At 42.7% G+C, this 24,323-nt stretch overlaps 2 protein-coding genes and 1 non-coding gene across 3 annotated transcripts in view; 1 reads left to right on the top strand and 2 right to left on the bottom strand.

Moving 5' to 3' along the window:
* Positions 1–10,022: 10,022 nt before the first annotated feature.
* LOC126928973 (cilia- and flagella-associated protein 53-like) lies at positions 10,023–19,870 on the bottom strand. The gene is made up of 2 exons (XM_050744935.1): positions 16,056–19,870; positions 10,023–15,690 (listed from the first exon to the last, which is right to left on the bottom strand). Exons 1-2 carry the CDS (start codon positions 16,321–16,323, stop codon positions 14,354–14,356), a joined length of 1,605 nt encoding a protein of 534 aa, XP_050600892.1. The 5' UTR covers positions 16,324–19,870; the 3' UTR covers positions 10,023–14,353.
* Positions 17,955–18,106, top strand: LOC126913961 (U1 spliceosomal RNA). Its single transcript, XR_007709524.1, has one exon. It is a non-coding gene; the product is annotated as a U1 spliceosomal RNA (small nuclear RNA).
* A 17-nt stretch (positions 19,871–19,887) lies between the features above and the next one.
* The window catches only part of LOC126928919 (lysine-specific histone demethylase 1A), a 100,534-nt gene continuing 96,098 nt past the window's right edge, over positions 19,888–24,323 (bottom strand). Inside the window, exons 11-14 of the mRNA XM_050744810.1 lie at positions 23,989–24,281; positions 22,518–22,730; positions 21,906–22,104; positions 19,888–21,082 (exon numbers count right to left, since the gene is read on the bottom strand). Of these exons, the coding sequence (XP_050600767.1) occupies positions 20,898–21,082; positions 21,906–22,104; positions 22,518–22,730; positions 23,989–24,281 (890 nt within the window). The 3' untranslated portion in view covers positions 19,888–20,897. The remainder of the gene's footprint in view (positions 21,083–21,905; positions 22,105–22,517; positions 22,731–23,988; positions 24,282–24,323) is intronic.

Below are 24,323 nucleotides of genomic sequence, written 5' to 3'. Positions count from 1 at the left end.
GGGGTGGAGACGTCATCACGTAGCCGCCGACGTGGATTAATGTTTCGACGGTGTATCCTAGCTGAATGTTTTCTCGTTTTCTATGGAAATTCCCGAGCGAACACGAGTTCGCCTCCAGAGTAATGAGATCTCGCGCGATTTTTCTCTCAATCATCCCTCACGTGTTCGAAAGAATAGATTCAACACCCTGTGTTCGTTGAAATTTTAACGTATTTTGTACAAGCTTATCTATCATGCGCGAATCGAGGCTATAATTCAAGAAAAACACATTTTATGTTACGATTACAACGAGTACATTCACTCGTTTATTTTAAAAAAACTAAAAAAGGATTGTCTTTTAAAAAATGTTAGATATATCTTATTATAAAATAAATTTTGTTTCGTATTATTTTACGTACATTTATTTCATTTAACATTACCCTGGCCGCCCATTTTTCTATGAATGGTGCTTCCACTGGTAAATAGTCGCAATCCTCAAAAACTTTAATCCGACTCTGCTAACTGCACTAAAAATACATCTAAAAAAGAATATTGTAACTCCAACATACATAGTAACAAGCATAAAAGCTTGCAGAAACAGAAACCATCCCCCAAAACTCGATACTCGTACTCAAAGCTTAACCTCTCTACATTCGCTCGATAAACCCTCTTTCACGAGAAAGACAATTCAAAGCTCCAAACCCCGCGCATCAAACGAGGGATCGCCGCGACGTAAGCAGGAAAAAAGGTGCGTGTGAAGCGGAGGTAGTCATTGGGGCGCAAAATCTGCCAAGTTGTAGGACTGACAGGGACGAGGTTAAAGCGAGGTTGAAGCGAGGTTGAAGCGATCCATGCTCTCTTTCTCTCTCTCTCACTCGCAGAGAACTCGCGGCGAGCATGTTTCGACTGTCATACGGCTGACTGTTCCTTTTTTGGAAAACGTTATTAATCATAACGGGACGTGAATCTTGGGATACGCGTTCGAGGATCAACCAAGGGATTGAAAAAAGGAAAGGCCAGGGTGGAGCGGTGAAAAGATCGGCCGCGATAAGTGCGACGCTCGATTTCATCCCCGTGAACGTATTGCTTTCTGTCGACGATTAACAAACGCCGCGTCGAATCGATAGCCGGCTATTTTTCAGCGGTACGTCGGAGGAAATGCTATTTTAATGCATCAGAGGCGATCGTTTAGCGTTTTTGAACAAATTTTCCGTCTAGAAAATGGATTAATGATCGTGAACCAATTTTGTCGGCAAAAATAGATTAATAAAGATGACGTCTTGTCGTGGGCAGATTGTGGTTCAGCATGAGTATAAGCGAAGGGTTATAGAAATTCCTATGAAATCAGCAGCTTGTGGTGGCCATCTGATCGATATCGCATTTCACAAATAATTGGAAACATTCGATAAACTATTGGATCGTAAGAATAGAAACAAATATCTAGATTTCCAGCGATTGAAAAAGGAAACAAAGATGGATGAGAGAAATATTGAAATTGATAGAACTGTTTCATATAGCAGATTCCACTAGGAATTGTCAGATGCGATCATTTTTAAAAAAACATTTAGCGTCGTTGTATAAATTTTCTATCTGAAAATTGGATCAATGATCGTGGTCTAGTATCCTTGAAAATGAAACCACATATCGTATTTTTATAAGAGTAAAGGTGAAAGAACAGAAGCAAAAAAAAAAAAAGAAAAAGAAAAAGAAAGAAAGGAATCCAAGACTCGATATTTAAAGAAACTAAGCAGAGACGGAGAATAGAAACATAGAGGCTATTATTTTATTAGAATTGCTTGATTCCTCAGATCCGACGAGGGCGTGTTCACAAATTTCAGGCGACGAGAACCAGAATAGTGGCGTTAAAGAGAAAATTCCATGATGGAGAGGGAGGGGGTATGTTCTGCATACTTGAGGGGGCGCTTTTGGAGAAGGCGGAGTGCTGGCAAGACGCATAAGCCTTTGATTTCTCTAATCTAATGGGAAATCTGGCCGGAGGGGTCGTGTGTTTACACGTGACAGCAAACGAGGGTTCTCAAATTAAGCGCGGCTTCGAATCGCCTTAATCTCGATACCCTGGATGATGCCGGAATTAACGCGACAATCGAGGAACTCGTAAGACTTGCGACAGGGACCCGCCTTGTTACGGTGATCTGACACCTTCGAGAATAAATTTTGATTAGGATCGAAGAGGATTAGTCGAAAGTATACGTCCCCTAATCAATCGCGACGAAAATTCATCGATCGCAAGACAAATCAAAAGGGGGTGATAGAATATGAAAAATTAGAAAATGTAAATGGGTTCTTTGCAGTTAATGGAAACTTGTGACAAAATCAAATTTGAGTTTCGTTTTAATTATGGTTACTCGTATAGAAGAAGATTCTCGTAGTTGACAACGTTCTACAACTGTAGAATTCTAAATGACGTTTCAATTCAACTGGTTAAAACGATGATATACTTAAAAATGCACACAAGTTGATTGTTTTAGCATTATAGTACAGTTTCAAAAATGTGATAGTAATCGAGCTCGATTTCTATGTATTTTGTCTCATCTTCATCTTCCTGATAATAACGCTGTTTCACTTTAGAAATAATTCGATAATATATACTTGTAAATTGAAGCAAAACCTAAATACATAAGATAAATATATAAAATAGAGACTGTAGATAATGTCTACCAACGGCAACATAAGAAAATTAACGAAATACATTCTACCAATCTCGATGACATAGTACGTCTCACGGGATGTAGTGTTTCATTTTTTCGGTGGAATCAGCCGTCCGAATCGTCAAGATTCGTACGGGTACGTGACAGGACCGGGACGTCGATCGTTCGGGATAATGGATCACTTTGATTGGCAGTCGACACGCTAAAAGCGCGCAAGAAATGTCCGATTGGATCGGACAATGGTCGAGGAGGCGCGGTAAGACATATAATTAGACACGAAGAGTCACGGTAGATCCGTTAATGTCATGAAAACGCGTGGCTGGTCTTTGTTCGAGAGATAACACGTGTGCCACGCTGATCACTAATTAACCATGTAACGATCGCAACGAGCGTTACATCACCGATTCCTCTCTGTTCAATATCCTTTCGTGTAATAAACGTCCTGTTATCGAATGGAATGAATCGTTCGCAGGATTCAACAAAAAAGAAGAGGGGGGAGAAAAAAAGAAAGAGAGAAGAAATAAAAAGAAAGGCGAGGAAGGGAAAAAAGTGGTCATGTAAAACGATTCGCGAATAAACCGCCGCGATAAAAATCCGATGGACGATTTACAGAATGAAGCAGCGAAAAATCCGCGATTTTCTCGGCTCTCTCTCACCGTCCGACGTTTCCACTTTGCCAGCCTCTTCGCGCAATATTTGATCAATAGAGCGACGGCGCGTTTTCTTACTCGCGGAGAAAAACAAGCCAACGTAACCCGCCGAAAGATTGATTGATTCTAGCACGCACAAAAGGGTAAATACATCCTATTTCCATGAGATGGTTCCGTGTTTTTCGTCGCTCGCTCCTCCGGAGACTCGTCGATGTAAAATACATGATGTACCAAACCGACGAGCCGGAAGAAAAAAAAAAAGAAAAGAAAATCGAACTACGATGAGGAGGGTGGAGGGGTTGAAAACGATTGGGAGATCGCGGAAGAGGGTGAAAGGACAGGAGAGGGAGATTTAAAACACTCGACGAGACCGCGAGCGATTCAGCGAAGAATAATTACAACGCCATTCGTCTTTTGCTTTCGCGATAAAAGTCTCGTCGATAACGTATCAATGAAGAAGTCTCGTTTCTATCTTCCTTCCTCCTCGCGAATTTTCCACCGGACGCCTGCTTTAAGTTTCTCGAGTTCAGACGTTCGATCGATACCACGTTCGTTCGTTTGGAATAGAAGAAAATAGAGGGTTTATGGGAGAAGGTTAATATGTATATCCAATTTCCTTGCGACAACTATTTGATATTCAACTTCTGGTCGCCGTTTAAAACGCTTGCCATGCTGAAATAGCGCTGGAAACGGTTTAAGACGACGAAACACGAGAGCGGAAACGAGTGTAAGGAGGAACTAAAACATTCAGCCACGTTGTATTTCTTCCGCGAAAGAATAATTACGACGGTATTCTTTCTCGTCCTCGAGATAGAGACCTTCATCGACAAGTTACGTTAGAAAGCAAGAGGAAGAGAATTTTTATCCTTTTATTCTCGGTCCGACAAATTTATAAGTTTTATTTAAAATAAGCAGAGAAGCTTTTCTTCTGGCGATAAAAAGTTTTATCTTAGTGAATGTTTATCGCTATGTACCATTTTCAAGCTGCAAATTTTCTGTTTCATATAAAATTTGAATCTTTTAATATCCATCTACGCAAGATTTTTAAGATTTAGTAAAACACGAATCACTAAAAATTAGAAGCCACAATCCGATACAGTGATGCTTACATTATTTCAATTAACTTTTAGATTACTACCAACGATGTCCCATCAGGAATCTAAGAGGAGTACCTCGGAAGATTTAAAAATTTAAAGAGAACTTAAGCCGATTACCGAACACAACCAAACAAACCTTCCTAAAAACCTGTTTATTCCTTCTTTTGAATAAAAAAGCTTCCTAAAATGGTCCCGAGCTAAGAACAATTACGCCATCCCCATTACTTTTCCCATTCTCCTTCATCTAAATCGTGCCATAGTTGCCAACGCTCTTCCATCTCTAAAATTAATCGTTCGCCACCCTTCGACGTTCTCATCCCTTGTTGTCATCCCGCTTTTTTTCATGATGAATAACGTCGTCTGGTTAAAAAAGGAAAGTGACTGGTTCTTGGACCTCGACGACGAGCAACGTTACCAATTTCCCGGCGCATTAACGCCGGATTAACTCGGTCCACAAGTAGATTCATAGTGTTCGTCTTTCCCGCAAGTCACGACGTCGCGACGCGTTTATCGGGCATCGCAAGACGACGACAAAGTCGAGGGACGCGTCTTGTGTACCAGACCACCACAGGGGTCGGGGACCTTTATCGATAAGGCTGATTGATAACGCGGCTACCAGGCGCCCCGTGGATTCAGATCTCCCTGTTGCCCTCGTGGATTCTAATGAGCGACGTGGAACGGAAGGGCGGACGGCAATCTGATTTCCCCGACAGCGAGGTGGGCGTTTAGGGCGTGTGTTTCCACGGGTGTGAGGATGATTCTTCTTCAGAATTCTTTTCGCTGGTTTCATTATAGAAAATTGATGATCGGAATCCGTGGATATAATAGTAGTGGACAAAAGAATGTTGAAGAGATACGTAGTACAAAGAGGTGCCATAATTTTATCAAATGGAATTATACTTGACAAGAGCAATGAATAAATGAAATTGTAACCCAGGATGGATGACTGTTAGCAACATAGTAGAAAATGTTTAGTACAAATACAAAGTGTTCGGTATTAATATTCATGGAGAAGTAATTTTAAATCTTAGTTTGCCCACTATTGTAGAAAGACCAATCTTTTGCGCTCGTGTGTCTACACTCAACCACGAGGACATTTTTATTACTTTTCATTACTTTATTTTGTTATATGGGGGTAAATCGTGTACAGATTCACGAAAATATTCGAACATTATCGACATCCTTTTACAAATATATGGCGTGTGGTATACGAAGTATTTTGAAATTTCATTGACGCTATTAATGAGACTCGACCAACATGGTTATATCGGTAAAGTTTGTAACAAAATATGTGAGGGACACATTGATCAATATCAGCGTGTTTTTGATGAAAAATAAAATTGTAACTTGAAAGATAAGACTCATTTTTGTAAGTAAATTTTCTCGTCATTCGAAATATCTTACATATATGTAGTATCGAAAAGAGGGAGGTGTACGTTCTGTTACGCTGCGAGGTTTTAGTATAGGTCGCGTTTTCGGCCGTCACTCGTGGTCATACAATGTCGCAGGCGAATCGCCTTGTCTGACCGACGAGGGACATACAATGTATCGACGAGCGCATCCAAGCAGCGACTTTCAGAAACGTCGATTTCGGCCGCTTTTTTCAAAAGAGTGCGGCATATGTGATCATAGGCGCGAACGGTGGCGTGATCCGAGAGTAGTGGTGGTCGTCTCCCAGAGAAGACCAAGAAATGATCTAAGATGAGTAGTCCTTTTTGAAGATTCTAAGAGCACACGTCGAGAGGTCGGATGTATAAAGCCGCTAAGCCGAACGAACACGTTGACATTGTTTATCACTGAATAATCTGTCACTCTTTATTATTATATTCATCGTTATTAAATACATAAACTATATCAACTTGTTAACAAATAAAGCATCCTTACTTGTCCTTCCTCTAGACCCATTTAAGTTACTACATATATTTTCAGATATCCTGTATATTTTAATAAATGTAATAGATATGGGATCGATGACGATTGGAATCATTTACGCGAACGGGATAATGGAAGAAATGTTAATGGTAAATTTGTATATATATCATGTCTTGAGAATTCGATATCCGATTTAATTATTCTTGATTTTAATGAGAACAGGGGATGGGCGTCGTGTTTTAACGAGCGGATTTATTCGAGAAAGTTAACAGGAGGGATAATTACCGCGCCATTTTCCAGCTGAATTTTCGATTCGCTTATCCGAAACACGGTATCTTGAAAATCCGAGCTCGTGCCTCTTAGTCTCAGTGCCGCATAATGGGAGAGAACCGAAAGTAGAGTCTTGCGTTTCACCAGTGACGCTTATGTAACGTTTTGATGAGTGGAATAGCTCGCAAAGTTAACAATGAGAATGTTTGTTGCACAACTTCCCAGGGAGCTCTCATACTCCGATTTCCCCGTTCAAACATCGTAGCTTAGAAACGTGAACTTTGCTGGTCTCGCGGTTCAAACCCATTTACCGAGATCCAAATTTAATTTTCAATCTCTGCTGCACGCTTCGATGATTGCGTGATTAACACACCGCGGTAGCGAGTATCGCGCTGCTTTTTCTTCGAAATTTCAACTTCTCGTATTCAAAACGTGCACTGGCTCGCGTACGTATTTGAACAAACACTCACGGAAGACTTTTATGTCTGTATTTTACGTGTTGCATAGAGGAATTTGAAATTTGATTAGCACATTGATGACCGTCATAACTATATTAGCAAAATTTGAAGCCAATCATTGACTCGTTTCAAACTTTATCAATACGATCGTGACAGTCGAGTTTCGTAACAGAGCTTGTAAAATTTCAAAATGTTCCGTATAAACGATAACGCAACAAAATTTATTCATAAAACGTATCTACAAGTGTTCGAATACTTTCCGTGTGTCTTTACGAGCGCGAAATAAACTGCAGTTTCGAAATTGGATATCACTCGAGATTTATTATTTCGATTTATCGCAAATTTCATCCTCGATATCCAGCGAATTCCAATTTCCCGATTTATATTTTACAACGTAAAACAGAAATATTCCAATTATCTCTATGCTCGCGCAAATTCCGCTAAAATACGATTTTCAGTCCTGTCCACCCATTTCCGCCCTCTACTCTTAACACAATCTCCTTGTGAATCGACGCAACGAACCCCATACCGAATTCCAAAGACCATTCCATTCCCCTTCTAAAACATCTTGCTGTAAAGCCGCGCTTCGGGCGAGCGATTCGCGCGCGAATCAAGTACAGTCGGGGGTGCATTAGCGCGTAGAGCGCGGGCTTCGCAAGGGACGGCTACTGGGAATGATTCCGGAGGCGTGAAATCGCCATGGCAGCACTCGTATCCGAGCGCAAGCGATGCGTGGTGACGCGCGCGCGGAATCCTCGCCGAGGAACGCGCTGCTGCCCCATCGAATTAGAAAGCGAAGGGTAGACGCGCGTGAAAACGCCGCGCCGGCTCCGATCCTCGCGCGCGCGTCAACGACCGCTAACTTCGATCGTTCATTTCGTTTCCAGCCTCCAGTTTCGGCTGCAGTACGGCTTCCCTCTTCGACGAGCAATTACGCAGCGTCGACGCTGTTCCTGAAGTCTGCCACTTCCGGTGACATTAAAACGGACGCGCCGCTAATGCCGCGTTTCGTTGATGAAACATGGTTGTTGCTTCTTGATTTTTTATTTCTGGTTTGGGCAATAGAACGAGGAAGCTGATTGCACTGTACGTCATAACGACATTCTGGTTATCGTTTATTTCTTAAAACAGAGACATGAAAGTGATTCAAAATATAGTCTCACTCTTCATTTGATATTTAGTTACATACCCATTGATAATTTCTTTAAGTACTACTTAATGTCTTGAATAAAAAAACTGAATATCACGAAATTAGATTGCGTAAGTGGCAAAAAATGTTGTAGTATAATGATAGCAGAAGGCATTACCATTAACGTCACGAAGAAACATACCATTAGGAAGTAATCGTAGGTTGAATTCTCTCGAGAAGCAAAGTAGTCGAAGAAAAGAATGTGTAGCAGTGATACCGCAGATGCTTCGTACAAAATTGGTTCTTCTTTTTCAAACTTGTAGCATGATATCCCTCGTTTGCTTCTTTTTGCATGGTATCGGTGGTAAAACTCGAAGAAATTTGTTTCAGAATTTTTTACGTTAACGCGCTTTCTGGTTCAGATATCAGCGGATGAGGTCAGAGATGTTCGCGATTCCGTACCTCGAGGCAGTAACACCTACTTCCTCGTTGTATCTAAGATAGTCTGCACGTTGCCAAACATATGTTGTTTGTGGTAGTAAATTCTCTCAACCCTTCGGGCACGTCTCGATTCCTCCCTCCCATGCTTGTAAACCTACCGAAGTCGGGGAATCGGTTGAAATTCGTCGTCAGTAAATTACTCGTGCGATTGGCGGTCGTCATTTGGAAGGATTCGTCGAGACTGAAGACTCGTTCCAGCGGAACGAAAGGAAACGAGACGAAACGGAAGCCGCGACGATCGACTTCGCAGGTGAATCCGTAGGTGACGTCCCAGGGGGTGTGCGCCGGGTACAAAGGGCGAACCAGTAGCAAAAACTGTGAAGCGCTCTGTAGAATTTTCAATAAGGCGGGGTCGGAAGAAGAAGATTAATGCAACGCCGCCGGGGGACCTTAGGAGACGACAGCGACATGACTGTCAAAAGAACATCCCCAGAGGCGAGGTCCATTCGCTCCTGCGAGTCCGCAATCCCCGTTCTGGGCCACCATCTTTCTCTTCTTTCTCTACTTCCACTTCTGTTTCGTCTCGTTCTCTCCAGACCTGCTCTTTGCCCTTTCCCTCGATGGTTTCTCTCCTTTCCGTCTCTTCCTCGGCCTCTCGTTAACCCCTTCTTCGGATGAAGAGTTTTCCCTTCGCCGATCTTATAAGTTTACCTCCCTTGTTCTTTTCGTGACTCTTCCCAAGTGTTGTTTCGTTTACTCTGCTCTTTGTATGAGGGCGAAAAGTTTGTAAGTAGAAGAGCTATATGTGTGTTTGTATCCATAGATGTTCAATGGGTTTGTTGTATTTTTCCAGGTGAAAAGGAGCAAAGCAAATTAAGCAGACTTGGAAAGCAGAAATCTCGAGTCGTCTGGCTCTAGAAGTAGACGTCTGGAAAGTTGTCGTATAACGGACCACGCACGAACAGGATATGACTCTGTACCAGCGACAGATTATCCAACATAAAAGACATAGCTCGGTAATGCTCTTGTAACTCATCATCGTTATGATTTCTCTCCTCTTTACATTTCTTTTTTCCCAATTAACCCTTGCTTATCTCATTAGTTTATACTAATAAGCTCACCAAGCTCGCAATATTATCTTTTTCTATGCCTTCCACGATACCTCTTTTTTTCAACCCTCGTTCTCTATTAAACTTCCGCTTCTCTTTGACATGTGACAGAGGTCTCTTCCAAACGATAGATCGTCTAGTACGAAGAACGTAGCTTAGAAATCATCGAATAAATTCAGCTTTACAACTTTTCCTTCTTCCTCTTCACATTTCCGCTTGCTAACATCTCCCCAATTAGCCGCTGCTTATCTCAGCAGCTTGTACTCTCCAAGCTCTCAATATTTACCCCTTCGTTCTTCTGCCCTAGCACCTTTCCCTCGAGCCCTTATCCTCCGTTAAACATCCCTCCTCCTCCATCCTCTCCTCCAAGAATCTTCTTTCTCTCATCCCCTGTTATCAAGAGTCTACTTCCGTCGAACCGTCTTTAGCTTTTCCCGCTTCCTTTTTATCTTCTCTTTGTCCCAGCGTCTGTCCCAGAAGAAGCGTACACGCGTGTGCAGGTGCAACCGCTTCGAGGCAACGGAGCGGACGATTCGCCGGAGAGGAAAAAAGTCTTGGCGCGGTCCAGCCCGTTGGAGGCTGTGCCGTGTGCCGACGGGGTGGTTCAAAGCGATCGCGGCAACTGCCATCCCTAACCTACAGGGGCGAACCTCGTCGGCCCCGAGACAAACCGCAATGCCTGCACGCTGTTCGATCAATCACATGCGTCGACGGATGCACGCGGTCACCGCATGCTGGCCCTCGAATCGAACACACCGCTCGTTCGTTTAACCCCTCGCCTCGTTAGGGCTGAAAGTTTCACGATCGAGGGTGACGATGATCACCGTGTCGCGTGGACGATGGATTTAGCAAGCGTAGAACGACAGAATTTGCGCTCTCGGTTGAAAGTTTGCAATTGTTATTGTGTTTTATAAAAATCAAGCATTTAACCCTTTCGTGTTTAATGGAACGCGCATTAACGATCAAAAGTTTGAAACCACTTTGCATGTTTCTAGTTGCAGACTTTCTTATTAATTTATGGTCTATGGTCATTTCTTTGGTAGAAAATGTCATTTCTTCGTTGAAAAATCTTGCAAAGAAATTTTATTATACGTAATTAATATGAATTTATGATGTAAAGTGGCAAAGGAAAAGGGATTACTTACGAACGAAGGTGTACGTCTCAGTGAACGTACTCTATGCGGTTTTCTATGAAATAATGTGCGTCATTTTGGACTGGTTTAACATATTTGATTACACACTGCTTGACGATTGTGACGATAAAGTGATTGTATTTACTTGGCTACAACGACGGGCATCTCGTTTTTACGCTTGTAATCAGACTGCGGATATTTATGCATTTACGGGAAATTTAAAGCTGGAAAAATGCACAGAACGAACATGCAAAATATTCAAATTAAGGTAATAAATTTTCATTTTCATTTCCATTCTTTAATCTTGTTCATAAAAATATGAATCTACATAGATATCCACGATCTATGTGTAATTGAACGATTTTATAAACATTTTATGCTAACCACCCAGCATAATTGCAAATTAATAACGAAATTAGAGAATTCATCAAAGACGTAAATTTTTGGCCAATTAATTCGCTGTTTTTAAGGAACCAGTGAAGAAACGATAAATTATTCCCGTGTTTTGCACCGGTTCGTTCACGGAGCGAAGTAAATTCCTTTATGGAGTTGTTTTTTGAGTCTGACAAAGGGTTAAGTAGACCAACTAATCGATTAACCAGTCGATGGACCTCGGTGATAGTAAGTCTCTCGCGAGAAGCGTTCGAGTGAATATTTTAATGCGCATGTAACAAATAGAGCCACGTGGGCCAATCAGGCTTCTGCGAGAGATGTTTTAATAAATTTTTAATCCACTTCCCTGCAAATTGAAAAAAACTCGTTTATCGACTATCGCGCCCCCGTTAATTATTCCATCGATTTCTCCACGACTATTCAACTATTACACGAGAATGTAAAAATCCCGAAAGTATATAAATCCTTATTTAACGTCAAGAAACGCGATAATCACAATACTACCGTTTCGGTACATTTATTTTTCAATGAATATTAAAAAAAGAAACCGTTCCAAGCTTAGTTCCCTCTAAAGTCACCCCTTCGACCGTTATCGCTATCGTTAATCAATTAATCGCTCCGACGGTCTTTGCGCGTGCAAGGAGAAAAAACACGCAAAGGGTGAAGTCTGCCAAGAAAAAAAGAGGAAATAATAAGAAAAGAAAAAAGAAAGCCTCGCTAAGGAGCGGAAGCAGGGGTAGAGTCGATAAAGGGGCTGGCCTCGAAAGTCAACTCGAGAGGCAAGACGAAGAGGAAGTTTCTACGACGTTATAAAGATAACCGCGTAAAAACGAACGACCATAATCGAGAAACGAGTAGAGGAGTCGCGTCACATCGAAGACACGCGAGCGTAACCGCGTCGAGCCGTATTCGTGCTTGAAATTCCGCGTTAAGCGGCTTCGACTTGGAAACGCGTCCACCCCCGTACGCCAGCGACTTCCGGCTTTCCACTTTGGTGAACGGTTTCGCAACTACACGACGTCACCCACAGGAATTATGGGACGTGCTCGCCGACCGAACGGAAATATTTTAATATAGCAACGGGGATGCGTTTTAATATACATGGGACTAGCTGCTGGGCGTTTCAGCTACATCGTGAAGCTTCTCTGAGCTCGCTCGCTAAAGGGCTGGACAGAAGGGATTTTTATGGATTCCATCGAAGAAACCAAGCTAAACCTGCTGGATTTATTGCGCCAAACTGGGTTGCAAATGTAGAAAGGGAAATTGAATTTCGTCTGTTAGAAAGCTAAAAGTTAAGTGGTTTATTGTCCGAGGAACTACTGTTTCTATTTGCGGCTTTTGTTGGAAACCTCGCACGCCAAGTTCAGCACCACCCACGCGGTGTGTTGTTAAGGGAATACTACGTAGCTCGATAAGGGAAAAATTGAGAGGGGTTGAAGGTTGCGTCGTTTAATCTTAAAATTCTTGCTGGAAATTACCTTCGTTGGGTGACCATAAAGAGCAATTTTGCAGCGAGCGGAAACATGAAAGTGCATTATTGTAGCAGCTTCTGCCGTGGTAAAGGGAACAAGGGTAGCCTTCTTCGCGGTATTATTCAAGACATAATACGAAATACAGATTGTATCATTTATCAGTAATATCTCGAATACCTTCGTCGCTTTCGAAGATATAACGAAACGCCTGGGGGCGAGATAAAAAAATATTATCTGATCTACGCTGCTCAAGGTCGTACGAAGGCTAGGTAAACGACATCGTAAACTCGGTACTATTTCAGAAATGTTAAAAAAAGAACCATTATTATGCGAGTCATAAAGAGGCAACTTTTTAACCCTTCGTGATATCCTAATATTGAAACGTAAAATAAAGATTCGAACTTTCTAGGAATTATATCCCCCTTTCTTTTTAATAACCACGTACTCAATTTCTACGATATTGTATTCTTCAAGAATTGATGCGATTAAATTATCGATAAGCAGCACGCAGGCGTTGAAAGAGAACCAAAGAACGAGAGAGAAAGGAAGGTGCGATGCATCTTCTCGAGGAGTTCGTTAAATCATCGTCAAGCGGATGGGTCTTGGAGCGATTAATTCGTGTCTAATTTTTGATCGCGCGCGCACGCTCATTAAATCCGTTCTCCTTTTCAGCACGTCGCGTGTTTTCCAGTAATCGAACGAAACGGCTGGTAATTTACGCGCGGCGCGTCCTGGCCGGACAAGTTATGTTATTTAATCCAATCGGCGTGTCAATTTGCACGTCAGGCTGGTTCGTCGTGAATTTCAAAGCGACCGCCCGAAGGTAGCTGCGGAGGGACTTGGGGAGATTCAACGGGTGCCGCTGTAAATATGTATTAAAAAATAAAAAAGAGATAAAACAGATAAAAAAACGGAGAGAAAAGATAAAAAAAGGAGGGCGAAGGATGGGGCAGAAAAAAATCGCTGAGAGCCCGAAGCGCGAGAACGAATCAGTTTTTCAGCGAAGTATAAATCTCGCCGCGGAAGAAAGGAAAAAAAACGATACTTCAACCCGGGGCGCGTAATTATTTTAATGCGAATTGCGGCCACGGCGTTGCTGAAAATAATTCGCATCGATGATGGAATTATTTACACGCGATTCGCGTTGATGCTTGGTTTTTACGTCGGTTTTATTTCATCGTTTCGTATAATTCGATGGAATTTATAACACGCTCGTTTGCCGCGAATCGCGATGATTATTATTATTCCGTGTGACTGGCTGCTTTAGCTGCAGATTTTCTGCCCATTGATTCTTGCCAGTTTATTTTGCAAGTTTATTTTCAGCGACGCGACGAGCGTGAAAGTCTGCGTCGACCGACGGGTTTATTTTGAATGATTTTTACTTTTAACCCTTGCCGGTATTTTTAAATATCGCGCCACCAAATTGCGCGCCGTGAGAAACGGAAAAAAGGAGAATGATCGATAGCGAAGCAGAATTCTACCTTAGCGACAAGCGCGTTCAAAGTTTCTCTGACGATGACATAGATGGTGCGCGCAGCTCGAATGGATCACCACGTGAATCGTGGATCATTTCGGGGCGGGAAAACAGAAATTCACGCTTCAGAATTACGTTAATTTATAACATGACAAAATATATATTATATACCTTCGATTATTAAAATTTGCACGTACATCATTAATTCTATTCGGATAACGGCGGCGGACAGTAACACTGTCCTTCCTTCTCCGCAGCATAACGAGCCGCGCATTCCTTCAGCAAAATCTTAAACGGATGCGGAGTAACATTGTCAGAAGCTTCCAACAACTCCTCTGTCAATTTCTGATACTCTTCTTGCCGCTTAATTTCTTTCAAATACATCTTCTTATCTTCTTCAGCTTCTCTACGCTTCGCATCCTCGGCCCGTTTCCATTGTTCTTCCAAATCCTTTCTATAAGACAACATTTTCTCCATCTTTTCTTTCTTTGCATAAGCAGTCAACTTGGCCTCCGATTCTATTTGCTTCTCCAGCATTTCCTTTTCCAATTGACGCGCTTCCATCTCCTTCTTGTCATTCTCACACTTTATCCTCAGTTGTTCCTCACGACCTCGAAGAACATCCTCTAGAATCTTCATTTTAGCCTCTTTGAATTTCTGTACCGCAAGATTTCGTTTGCAAGCAGTGTCCTGCATTGACTTTTCTATTATTTTATCCACTTCCAAGTTTCTTCTAGCTTCCTCTTTCCGTAAATCTTCCAAATATTCGATGTAAGCGAGTAATTCTCTACGAAGAGCGGCACTGGACTCTTTGATGGCGGACTGCTCTTTCGCTAATTCCTCCGCAGCGATGATTCCTCTCAAGCGGTCCATTTCCGCTTCGTGGCGTGCCTGCTCGGCTAACTTCCGCTTGGCTACCAGAATCTGTTCCTGTAGATCCTTCTTCAGCTCCTCTCTCTTCTGACGTTCTTTCTCGAGTTTCTCAAGCTCTTCTTCGCGAAGTTTCTCTATCAGACGTTGCATATGCTCTCTGTCTTCCACATGTATTTGCTTCTTTTGCTCCTCCAGAGCTAACTTTCCTGCTACTTGGTTCGCCAGGATGGTCATATTCACTTGTTCCGTTAGGCAACGTCTTTTCGTTTCCTCGACCTCTCTCTGTTTCTTCGCTTCCACTTCCTTCAACATCAACTGGTGCCAAAGATTGTCTAATTCTTTATCTGCTTGTCTCTTGGCTTCGTTAGCCGCCATTTGGGCCAGATTTCCCTGTTTTGCATCGATCACTGATTTCTTCGAACGGCTGTTACGAATTTCAGGACATTGAGCTATATACTGTTGCATTCTCTTCGCAGCTACCACTGCTAGACGTTTCTCTTCCTCTTCCTTGCGGATTTCTTCTATCGAACGACGCATGTCGTCCATCCTCGCGTCGTCGCCGTGCTGAGCCTGGTATATCACCTCGTGAATCAGCCCCATCTCTTCATTCAACAGTAACTCGCGAAGTTTTTCTCGCCGCGCATTCACGCCGTCCTCGAAAGATGCTAATCCTGGAGAATCATCGGTTTTTGACAGTGATTTTATTGGAGAAAAAGGATTCGAGATGAATTATAACATTTTTATCAGCGATATTAACGTTTCTGTAGAAGTAGGAAAGAAAGATCTAATAAAGCTTAAATTTTGAACAACCGAGAGAATTTTTTTTTTAATTTCCTAAATGATTTATGGTCTTCTAAATCTAAACTTCCTTCCTTTCTCCCTTCCCTCTAAAAATTTCACCTAATTTTAAAAACACCGCATTCCGAATTCTTCTCATCATACACCATACAACTACAAGCACACCATCGCTAATCCTGCACGCACCTCTTACTTTAATACTCCTGTTGATCAACAACCTAACGTCCCTCACTAGTACCTTGCTGAACTCGCTGCCACACGCTCTTCTTCTTGATTTTGCTGTTCGTTTGGTTCTCGAACTCCAGAATTTTCGTCAAATGTTCATACTCCCTCTCCTTCTGCAGTCGATGTTCCTCGTACGATTCCGGGATCTTCACTGTTTTGCAACCCGATCTTTCGCGCAATCTGTATCCCCAAGGCGCGTTCAGACTACCAATTGCAACCGTAGGATGCTTCCTCGGCTTCAGGGGACCGCATTGCGTCTCCTCCACCTTGAAGAAACTCATCTCGTTCGATTGGAGGTTAGAAACGTTGAAACGATGGACGTTTAACGCTACGATCCTTGGCAGGTCAAAGAGAGCGAACCTCTGTTTACCGTTACTACGACGACCAGTCCTATTGAATTAATATTTGGACCTATTGAGAGGGCGGGGGTTGATTTGCAACGGTGGTCTGGTTGCGGTTCGGTTAGGCTGGGTACACTTGGATGTTGCTCAATGCTGTGGAACGTGACTGATGCGCACGAACACGCTCCAAGGTGGTGAATAGGTGTTCTAAAGGGCCGACTTCGGCGTGGTAATTGGATCATTACTGGGAATTAATGGGCTATCAATGGGGTGGCCCGTTTTTCTCGCGTGCCCGTCAAACGTTCAGTGGTTCGAGCATATCGTTGTATTCGTCTGCTTCTTAGGCATTTCAGCTTCTTTTTCAATTAGTTATAATAATTATTAATTAATTAGTTAGTGATCTGTCTTGGTGAAAAAGTGTAATAAACCTGAAGCAATGGCAAATAAAAATATGAATACATGATTGTAAAATTGCCACTTTGCTCTTTAACTTTCTTTTTTATCCAGTTCGGATTAATTATTCTCTGCTTGAAAAACGTACAGCAAACATTTTCTCTACAGGATTCTTGACTTCGCGTCAAAGAAATGTTAAAAATTCACTGAACCATCGAGCACCTTTGACCAGGTTTACACACGGGAAATCAATTACCAGGGGGAAATCGTCGGATCAGAAGCAACAGTAGCCTGGCGGCAGAGACAAGAAGCGAGAGGAGCGATGCCGCAAACTCGACGGCAAAGTGCTAACATTGCACGCCGTCAGAAGTTCAAGACTTCGACGTTGGCTCGTCTTTCAAGTTCATCGAGTTTACGAGACTCCGTGTAGTTCGATTACACGCCCCCAGCCATGACTGTAACGCAATATCTATATCGAAGTAATCAAGCTCACAATATCCCCGATTTAGGCAGGAAATTTCGCCGGTAGACGGGGTGGCTGCACGCGTCGATTCAGGAATTACACGCTCTGGCTCCGGTTTCTCTCGAGTGAAACGCAGCCGTACATTTCCTATGCATATTTGTTCGCTGTGAAATTTCATCGAAGGTTTACAAAACGACTGTTGCGCGAGAAGAGGAATTGTCTTGGATGAGAAGGAATCAATAAAAACATGGAATTTTTAGCTTCAATTAATCGTGAATCTTGTTGGGATTGTTGTACAACTTTGAACGCATATAGAATTAATTTCAAACGCGAGAGCAATAAATAAAAGAAGAAGAATGATTCTTCATTCCATTGAATCTATTGTACTCGATGTAAAACAAGAAAACTGAACATAAGATAAATAAGAACATAAACAAGAAAATAAATATAAAGGTATTGCAAATTCTCTATATTCACCTCACAGTTCTGGCAGCGTCGTAAATGATTCACTAAGGACAGAGAAAACTGAATTGCGCCAAATTGAAGCGCGAAGATTTCCTCAGCCGCCTGGTAACTGGATCGAACTATTCGTTATTCAATTATTATAGATAGTTCATCCTGATTGCCGATGGATGGAGTTTGGTTTCCAACGATTTCTTGAAAGTAACTATGGCATCGTTAGTGCTAATCACTGGGCCGGTAATCGGCGTGCACCATACTAACCTGGCGTAGGGGATACCATGATCAACGAGGTGGTTCCCCCAGGCATGAGGCTACAAGCTGAAGCCTGTAAGTACTCCTAACGTGAGTATTTGTGCGTTCAATTTTTGGTAATGTGGGGTTCACGCGGGAACGCGTAGACCCCATGTCATAATCCCTAAACGAAAGCCCCGTATAATTTTCATCGATCAAGCAATCGCGTTACTTTCTCTAATTAAACGAGTAAAATATGGTACAATATTTTTGACTCAAGCAGATGATGTAAAATAATACTTGCATGATGCAAGAGAAGTGGAAATAATTGGAAAGGGTGAGAAAATATTTATCTCTGATAATATGCTGTTTCTTATGTAGCAAGGAAAACAAAGGATTCTGATGGTCCAGATTAGGCAAAATTCTGGTACGATCTCTCGGTAAAACATCCTCTGCATGGGAACATCCTAATTACCAAGATACTGTGCAGCTGGAGCACCTCAAAAGTCACAGACCTAGTCTATCGACGAATCCTTGTTCCAATCCTCAGTCTCCACACCGAGAACCAATCATCTTCGCGGAAAGCTCATCTTCAACACCTTCAAACCTCCACCTTCTAGCATCATCGAATCTCTCGTTCCTCTGAAATCGAGCGTAACACGCGACCTACTTCTGTAGACTAGCTCTGCAACGTGACGATTACGAGGTCTTCTTTAAACCAGCGGCTTCGACCGGCGAAAAGTCGCGTTTCTGGCGTACGTGTCGCGCTCAAGGAACGAAGAGACAGACGTTGTAAGGAGCGGTCGGTCGTCGAAAGAGGCAGATGAGAAGTCTTTGCCAGAGAAACTGACGAGTGGCGCGCAGCACATCGTCCAACTCACCTAGTTCCATCGCGGAATAGTCGGCCAGGAATCCTCTCTTGAGACATTGACATTTCTTATTGCGCAGAGCTTAACGTAACCCCCCAAGTGTTCCTCGGACAACGGAAAGAATCGCTCGAGGGTGAACGAACAAGCCGGCTAGAGTAGACATTCACAAAGGAGATATGTGTCGTTTGATCGTCGGGGATCTTCGACTGGAAATAGGTCGAAAAGAGCGCGGCTTGGTCGTGTCATCGACTACTGCAAACGCTGATGATTGCTGATTGATGATCAGGAGATGGGGTAGTGATCAATGTGCATGGAACATAAAACGATTCTCCTTGGTATCGTAACAACTCTCTGCCTTTAATCAAGACGAATAGGCGCATAGCCGGTGTGTATAATCAAGCACTGTTTTGATTAGTCTTTACAGATTCGTACTTAGATGTACACAGTATCACGACGACACATCGATGTTGTCATAGACGATGCATGTTACATACAGAAATTCGACATATCTTATTAACGACGTAGTACAGTGACACAAAGTATGCTTTAATGGTTGCTTGCGTGGGGTTGTAATTGTTCTATCACGTAGAATATCCGCGTGACGAGAGCCTTAACCGACATCGTGTGCGCTTCACGCAATTTGTCCCCAGATCTCGATTGATTAAAATGGCAAGCGAAGCTGAAGATCCCTGGAATTACGTTCTTCGCTGATAACTCGTCCGTACGTTTGATAATGAGCGTGGTTTGTCGACGAAATCGGGTTTGAAGGAAGTCATCTTCTGGTAGCGCGGCAAAGTTTTCGAGCATTCCGTTTGTTGTTTCGTTCGAAAAGAATTTGCAGAGATGAATGTTCGAATATTGAATCGATCAGCGACTGATTGAGTGTGAAGATAGCTATAGTCATTATAGAGTTAGGTTTCTTATCACTATAAGAAATTGCCTACCGACAACGGGCAATCATCCAAATTTCCATCGAACATTTAACTCTTTTCTTTTTTCTTTACAAAAATGCGTGTTCTAGATTATAATAGAAAATAAACTATAACTAATAATAAAGGTCAAAAATGAGAAGCAAGTCTCAGGAAGCATGATACACAGGGATAAGGGAAGAAGAATCGGTTAAAAGCATGCAGCGATTCAAAGCACGATGAAGCGAGTAAAAAAGAAAGGAATATAACTGTTACAGGACAGAGCATGCTGAACGTACAATGAAACGATTTCTATAGATATAGTACAGCCTAACGTGTACATGATCGTGATGGAACGTAGTAGCAAAGGCACGATTCTCTCTTATCATGAACCGACATATATCTAAGATCGCTACGATCCTCTCGTTTGAACAATGCCAACGATTCTCTGGAATAAATATAAAAAAATTAAAAAAAAAAGAAAGTTGGATCAATTACGTCGAGGATCGTAGCAGCGTGTCAACCTATGTGCCTATTTATGGAAACGATCTTCAAGTCTCGATCGATCATCCTCCAAATCCTCGATTTTTATTTATAATTTTTCTTCGTCATGATCTAAAAAATAAATAATTGCACGATTGCATCGAGAGAACGGCGGATGAATCGACGAAAATTGGGATTCCTGTCGGGCACGTTAATGGACACCTAATCCTACCACGATTCTCGATTACATCTCGGTTGTTATATCCCTGTTCCTACGTAAGGTAGGAACCAATTATCAACCCTACTAGGTTCATCGAGGATCGTAGCAGGGCAATCGAATGACGATCGTTGAACGAGCGTTATGGGATGGTCACCGGCGAACAAATTTCCCTAACTAATTGCAATATTGACTCCTCGTATACGTGTTGGCGGTTAAATTAAATCTCGACGATTACAATCGAAACACGATAAACGACCTCTGACCTCAACACGACCTAAAGAACGATCTCTGGAATAAATAAAAACGATCATCTTCTCAAAAGAAAAAGATTCCAGCTACCGTTCCGTACTTTCTTCCGTCGCCTAAGCGAGAACGATGATAGATTTGATAATGAATTATAATGCTATATTATAATACTATAATGATAGTAATTATAATAATAACGCTTGTTAACGATCGAAGATCGCGGTTTCTGTGGTAGAACGCTAAGGCGTAGAGCTGGAACCGGTGGTCGCGGATGGTATAACCGTTGGCGCTGAACCGGAAGGGGGCATCGTCGGTGGCGCGTACGGACTTCCGCAGAGTTGGTCCGCGATCCTTCCACCTTCGCGAAGTCCGCTCAAAAAAGCACCGTGCACGGTTGCCGGATAATTTCGTATGGTATGCTCGCCTGAAAGCACAAATCGTTTCGCCATCGTGTTAAAGAATCAATGGAAATTGAATGCCACTGCGGTAGCTGTGGGCGAGAGGGATTTTTTTTTTCTTTCTCTGGGTTTTGAAGATGATCACCTTGGTAGATTTAGGGGACCGATAGCTCGAGGATACGAGAATGGAAATTGTAATTTTCAGGGGTTTGTCGATGGATACGCGATTTTGGAGAAGAGAAAAGTGTTGGTGCAAGATTTAGCTTGGTTCAAATCGTAGGTTTCGGTGCTACTAGGAAACACGCGCAGAATTTAAGCAATGTTACTAATGATATTTATATAAAAAACAATCAAACTTATAAACTGTATTATTAACAGATGTATATATTGACTATGCTTTGTATATCGTAAAAACTGTTTGTGGAATTCTATAAACTGCAACTCGGAATTTCTTTAATATCATTGGAGAGTAACTTATTATACAAGGGGATATAGATGCTTCGAATTCTAAAAAGTATGAAAAATAAAAAGCATCTCGCTTATCTCGAGATAAACGAATACCCTGTACAAAACTTTCTTGTCGAAAATAACTTCTTAAACCTATCACGAAACCATTAAATCTCCTTTGAAAAGACTATTCAAGGTAAAAGCCGTGCAGAGAAAAGCACAACCCAGCCGCCTCAAAAAGATACGATTCACATCGTGGACACGGGAATTGCGCACTCTGTATCAGCCGGCAGACGCCGAAGTCCACTTCATTCGCTTCTCAAAAAGAAAAAAGGAGAAGAGGTGGGCGAGGTAGGTGGAGGTGAGCAACCGGTGAAAATATCGCGGAGGCTAAATATTTACCTGCGAAAAAGACCCTTGGTTGCAGTGGCGGGGCACCAGGGGTAGCAGGGGGTGCGACAGGCGCTGCCAGAAGATCATAATCGCTGCCGGAACTGCCGACCGCGACGAAGCTGTACGAACCTCTTGCCCACGGATCTGCCCGCCATCTCGTCACCACGCTTTCGCGAGGCTGTGGAACTACCTGGTTTCCAAAAATACCCTGAAAGCACAGCAGTACGTATTTTAAGCGGTAGATTGAATTTTTTAAGCAAAATGAATCGGGAAATAAATATTCTAGGTACGGTGAAACTTTCATATCCGCGGGGTAAGTTACGAAACTCACCGCGAATAGTAACGGACGTTACAGTATTACGATGAATTTCGTATTTTTATGATGAAATCTAAAATAGCTACCAGTGGAAAAGAACAACGAAAATATAACAAAGATTATACTAGAGATATCATACTATTATTAATCACTGCTCATCATTATTCGACACTCAAATGAATTTGGCATCAAAATATTGAGAATTGATGGAAATTGGGAATTATCCTTGTTAGTATTAAATTTTGTAATTTAATTCGCGCAGATACGATGGTTTTAATGTAAAATAATTATTTAAAGAAATTTACCTTCAAGACGGCGATGCAGCGGCCAACGATAACGTCATCGCTGACGTTCTCCATCACGCAGGCAGCCTCGCCAGCGACCAAAGCCAACAATACAGGTGCTTTATAGAGGTTCCAGAAGAGGAAGAGCTCACCACGTGACGCGGTCGTGCTGCCCACGTGGCCAAATAAATTGGCGGTCGGGTCCCAGAAGATCCGTTCGAAGCACAGCACCACCTGACGTGACGAATTCCCAGGAATTACTTCCTTGTTATGGCGGCACTTGCAGACTTGTCCACCGATTATTCTCGACTAAGGCACTGGTTTGACCCTCGTGGAGTCGTTTGGTCGACGAGTTTTAGGTCGACCAAAGTTTGAACGTATAAGGATAGAACTAGTGATAGAGTAAGTTTCTTTACGAATTAGCAAGATAAAGTTAGATATTTTTGAAAGGACGAGTTGATTTGAAATAACTTGCGAAGCTCCAGTTTTATGTGGTAAATGGTTGAATTTTCAATTACACCGAATATGTGTAATTTATATCTGACAAAGTGAAGGGAACTCGCAGTAGATGTTCGCAAGCTTGCTTGGAGAAAATATTATGTACCCGTTGGTTTTGGTAAATCCTTCGGTTTAAGGGTTGCTCACGTAAACGTTTACCACCGGTGCTTTGTTCCATAGATCATTCTCTTTACGGATTATTCGCCGTCGTTTAAGAGAATTACAAAATTCACAGGGAATATAACTATAGTATCTTTTGTAAAGCTTCCTAAATTCCAGTTTAAGCGACTTTGTATCAAAATCTCTTCGATACACATGTTGCATTCGTCCAGGATCCTTGCATTAAACTAAACTCACTGTATCTCTTCAACCATATACATAAAACACTTTCACTATTTTGTCAGGCTTCGCTTTTCGGATTTCAATTAGGCAACACACATGTTTGTATCATTCGTAATCCTATCCTTCAAATAGCTCATCCTAATCCTCATACACAGCTTCAGAACCATCCCAGAAACATCACCGCGATAGAATCACCGATCCGAATGCTCCCCTCGGCCAATTTCCCTCTCGAAATAAAATCGCATCGGCCTGCAATCGGCGAGCTCCTTGAACCACGAGGAGCTCCACTCTCCCACGGCGTAACATCGATTCGTAAATTACCCTCGGAATTGCCGAGAATTTATTCGAGTGGACGAGCTATCGGTCGAGAGATCCGGACAGCCGTGGCCCGTTTGGCCGTGCGATGAGCCTTTAATTTCGGGAGAGGGTCGGGGTCCCGGATCGAAGCGGTCGTAAACCGACTCTGGGAGGCCGTAAAAGGAACGTGTCCCGGCGTAAGAAGCGACACGAGCCACGTCACCGTTGCTCTCGCGACGAAAGAGACCGCCGGATCACAATATATCTCATTCCGAGCCGGTCGACAAGTTCGATCGTCGTTTTCGCCGGCCGTATAAATCAGACGGAGGAGCGACGCGAGCCAAAGACCGTTTACCTTATTTAAATTGCCGAAGCCGAGCCTCTGAATAGCCTGGGACTTCCAGTCCGGAAGCGGCGGGTTGAAGGCGACCGCGGACGGCGGGGCGGAAGCCTTCAGAACACCAAGAGGCAGCGTGACTAGCACCGCGTCCGCCTTGTACACCGTGTGATTTGTGTGAGGGCTACGAGAGGGTGCGGCCCATACCTCCACCCCGTTCACTCCGTATCGGACCGCCCTGGTCGCTGTATTCAACCGGATATCCAGGCCCTCCGACAAAGCAACAGGTACGCACGAGTAGCCATTGCGAACTGAAAAATTGAAAATATAGATTTTTGAGAAAAATATGTGTG

The sequence above is a fragment of the Bombus affinis genome, chromosome 2, assembly GCF_024516045.1.
Source record: "Bombus affinis isolate iyBomAffi1 chromosome 2, iyBomAffi1.2, whole genome shotgun sequence".
Lineage (NCBI taxonomy): Eukaryota > Metazoa > Arthropoda > Insecta > Hymenoptera > Apidae > Bombus > Bombus affinis.
This window is presented reverse-complemented; position numbering and strand designations above follow the sequence as displayed.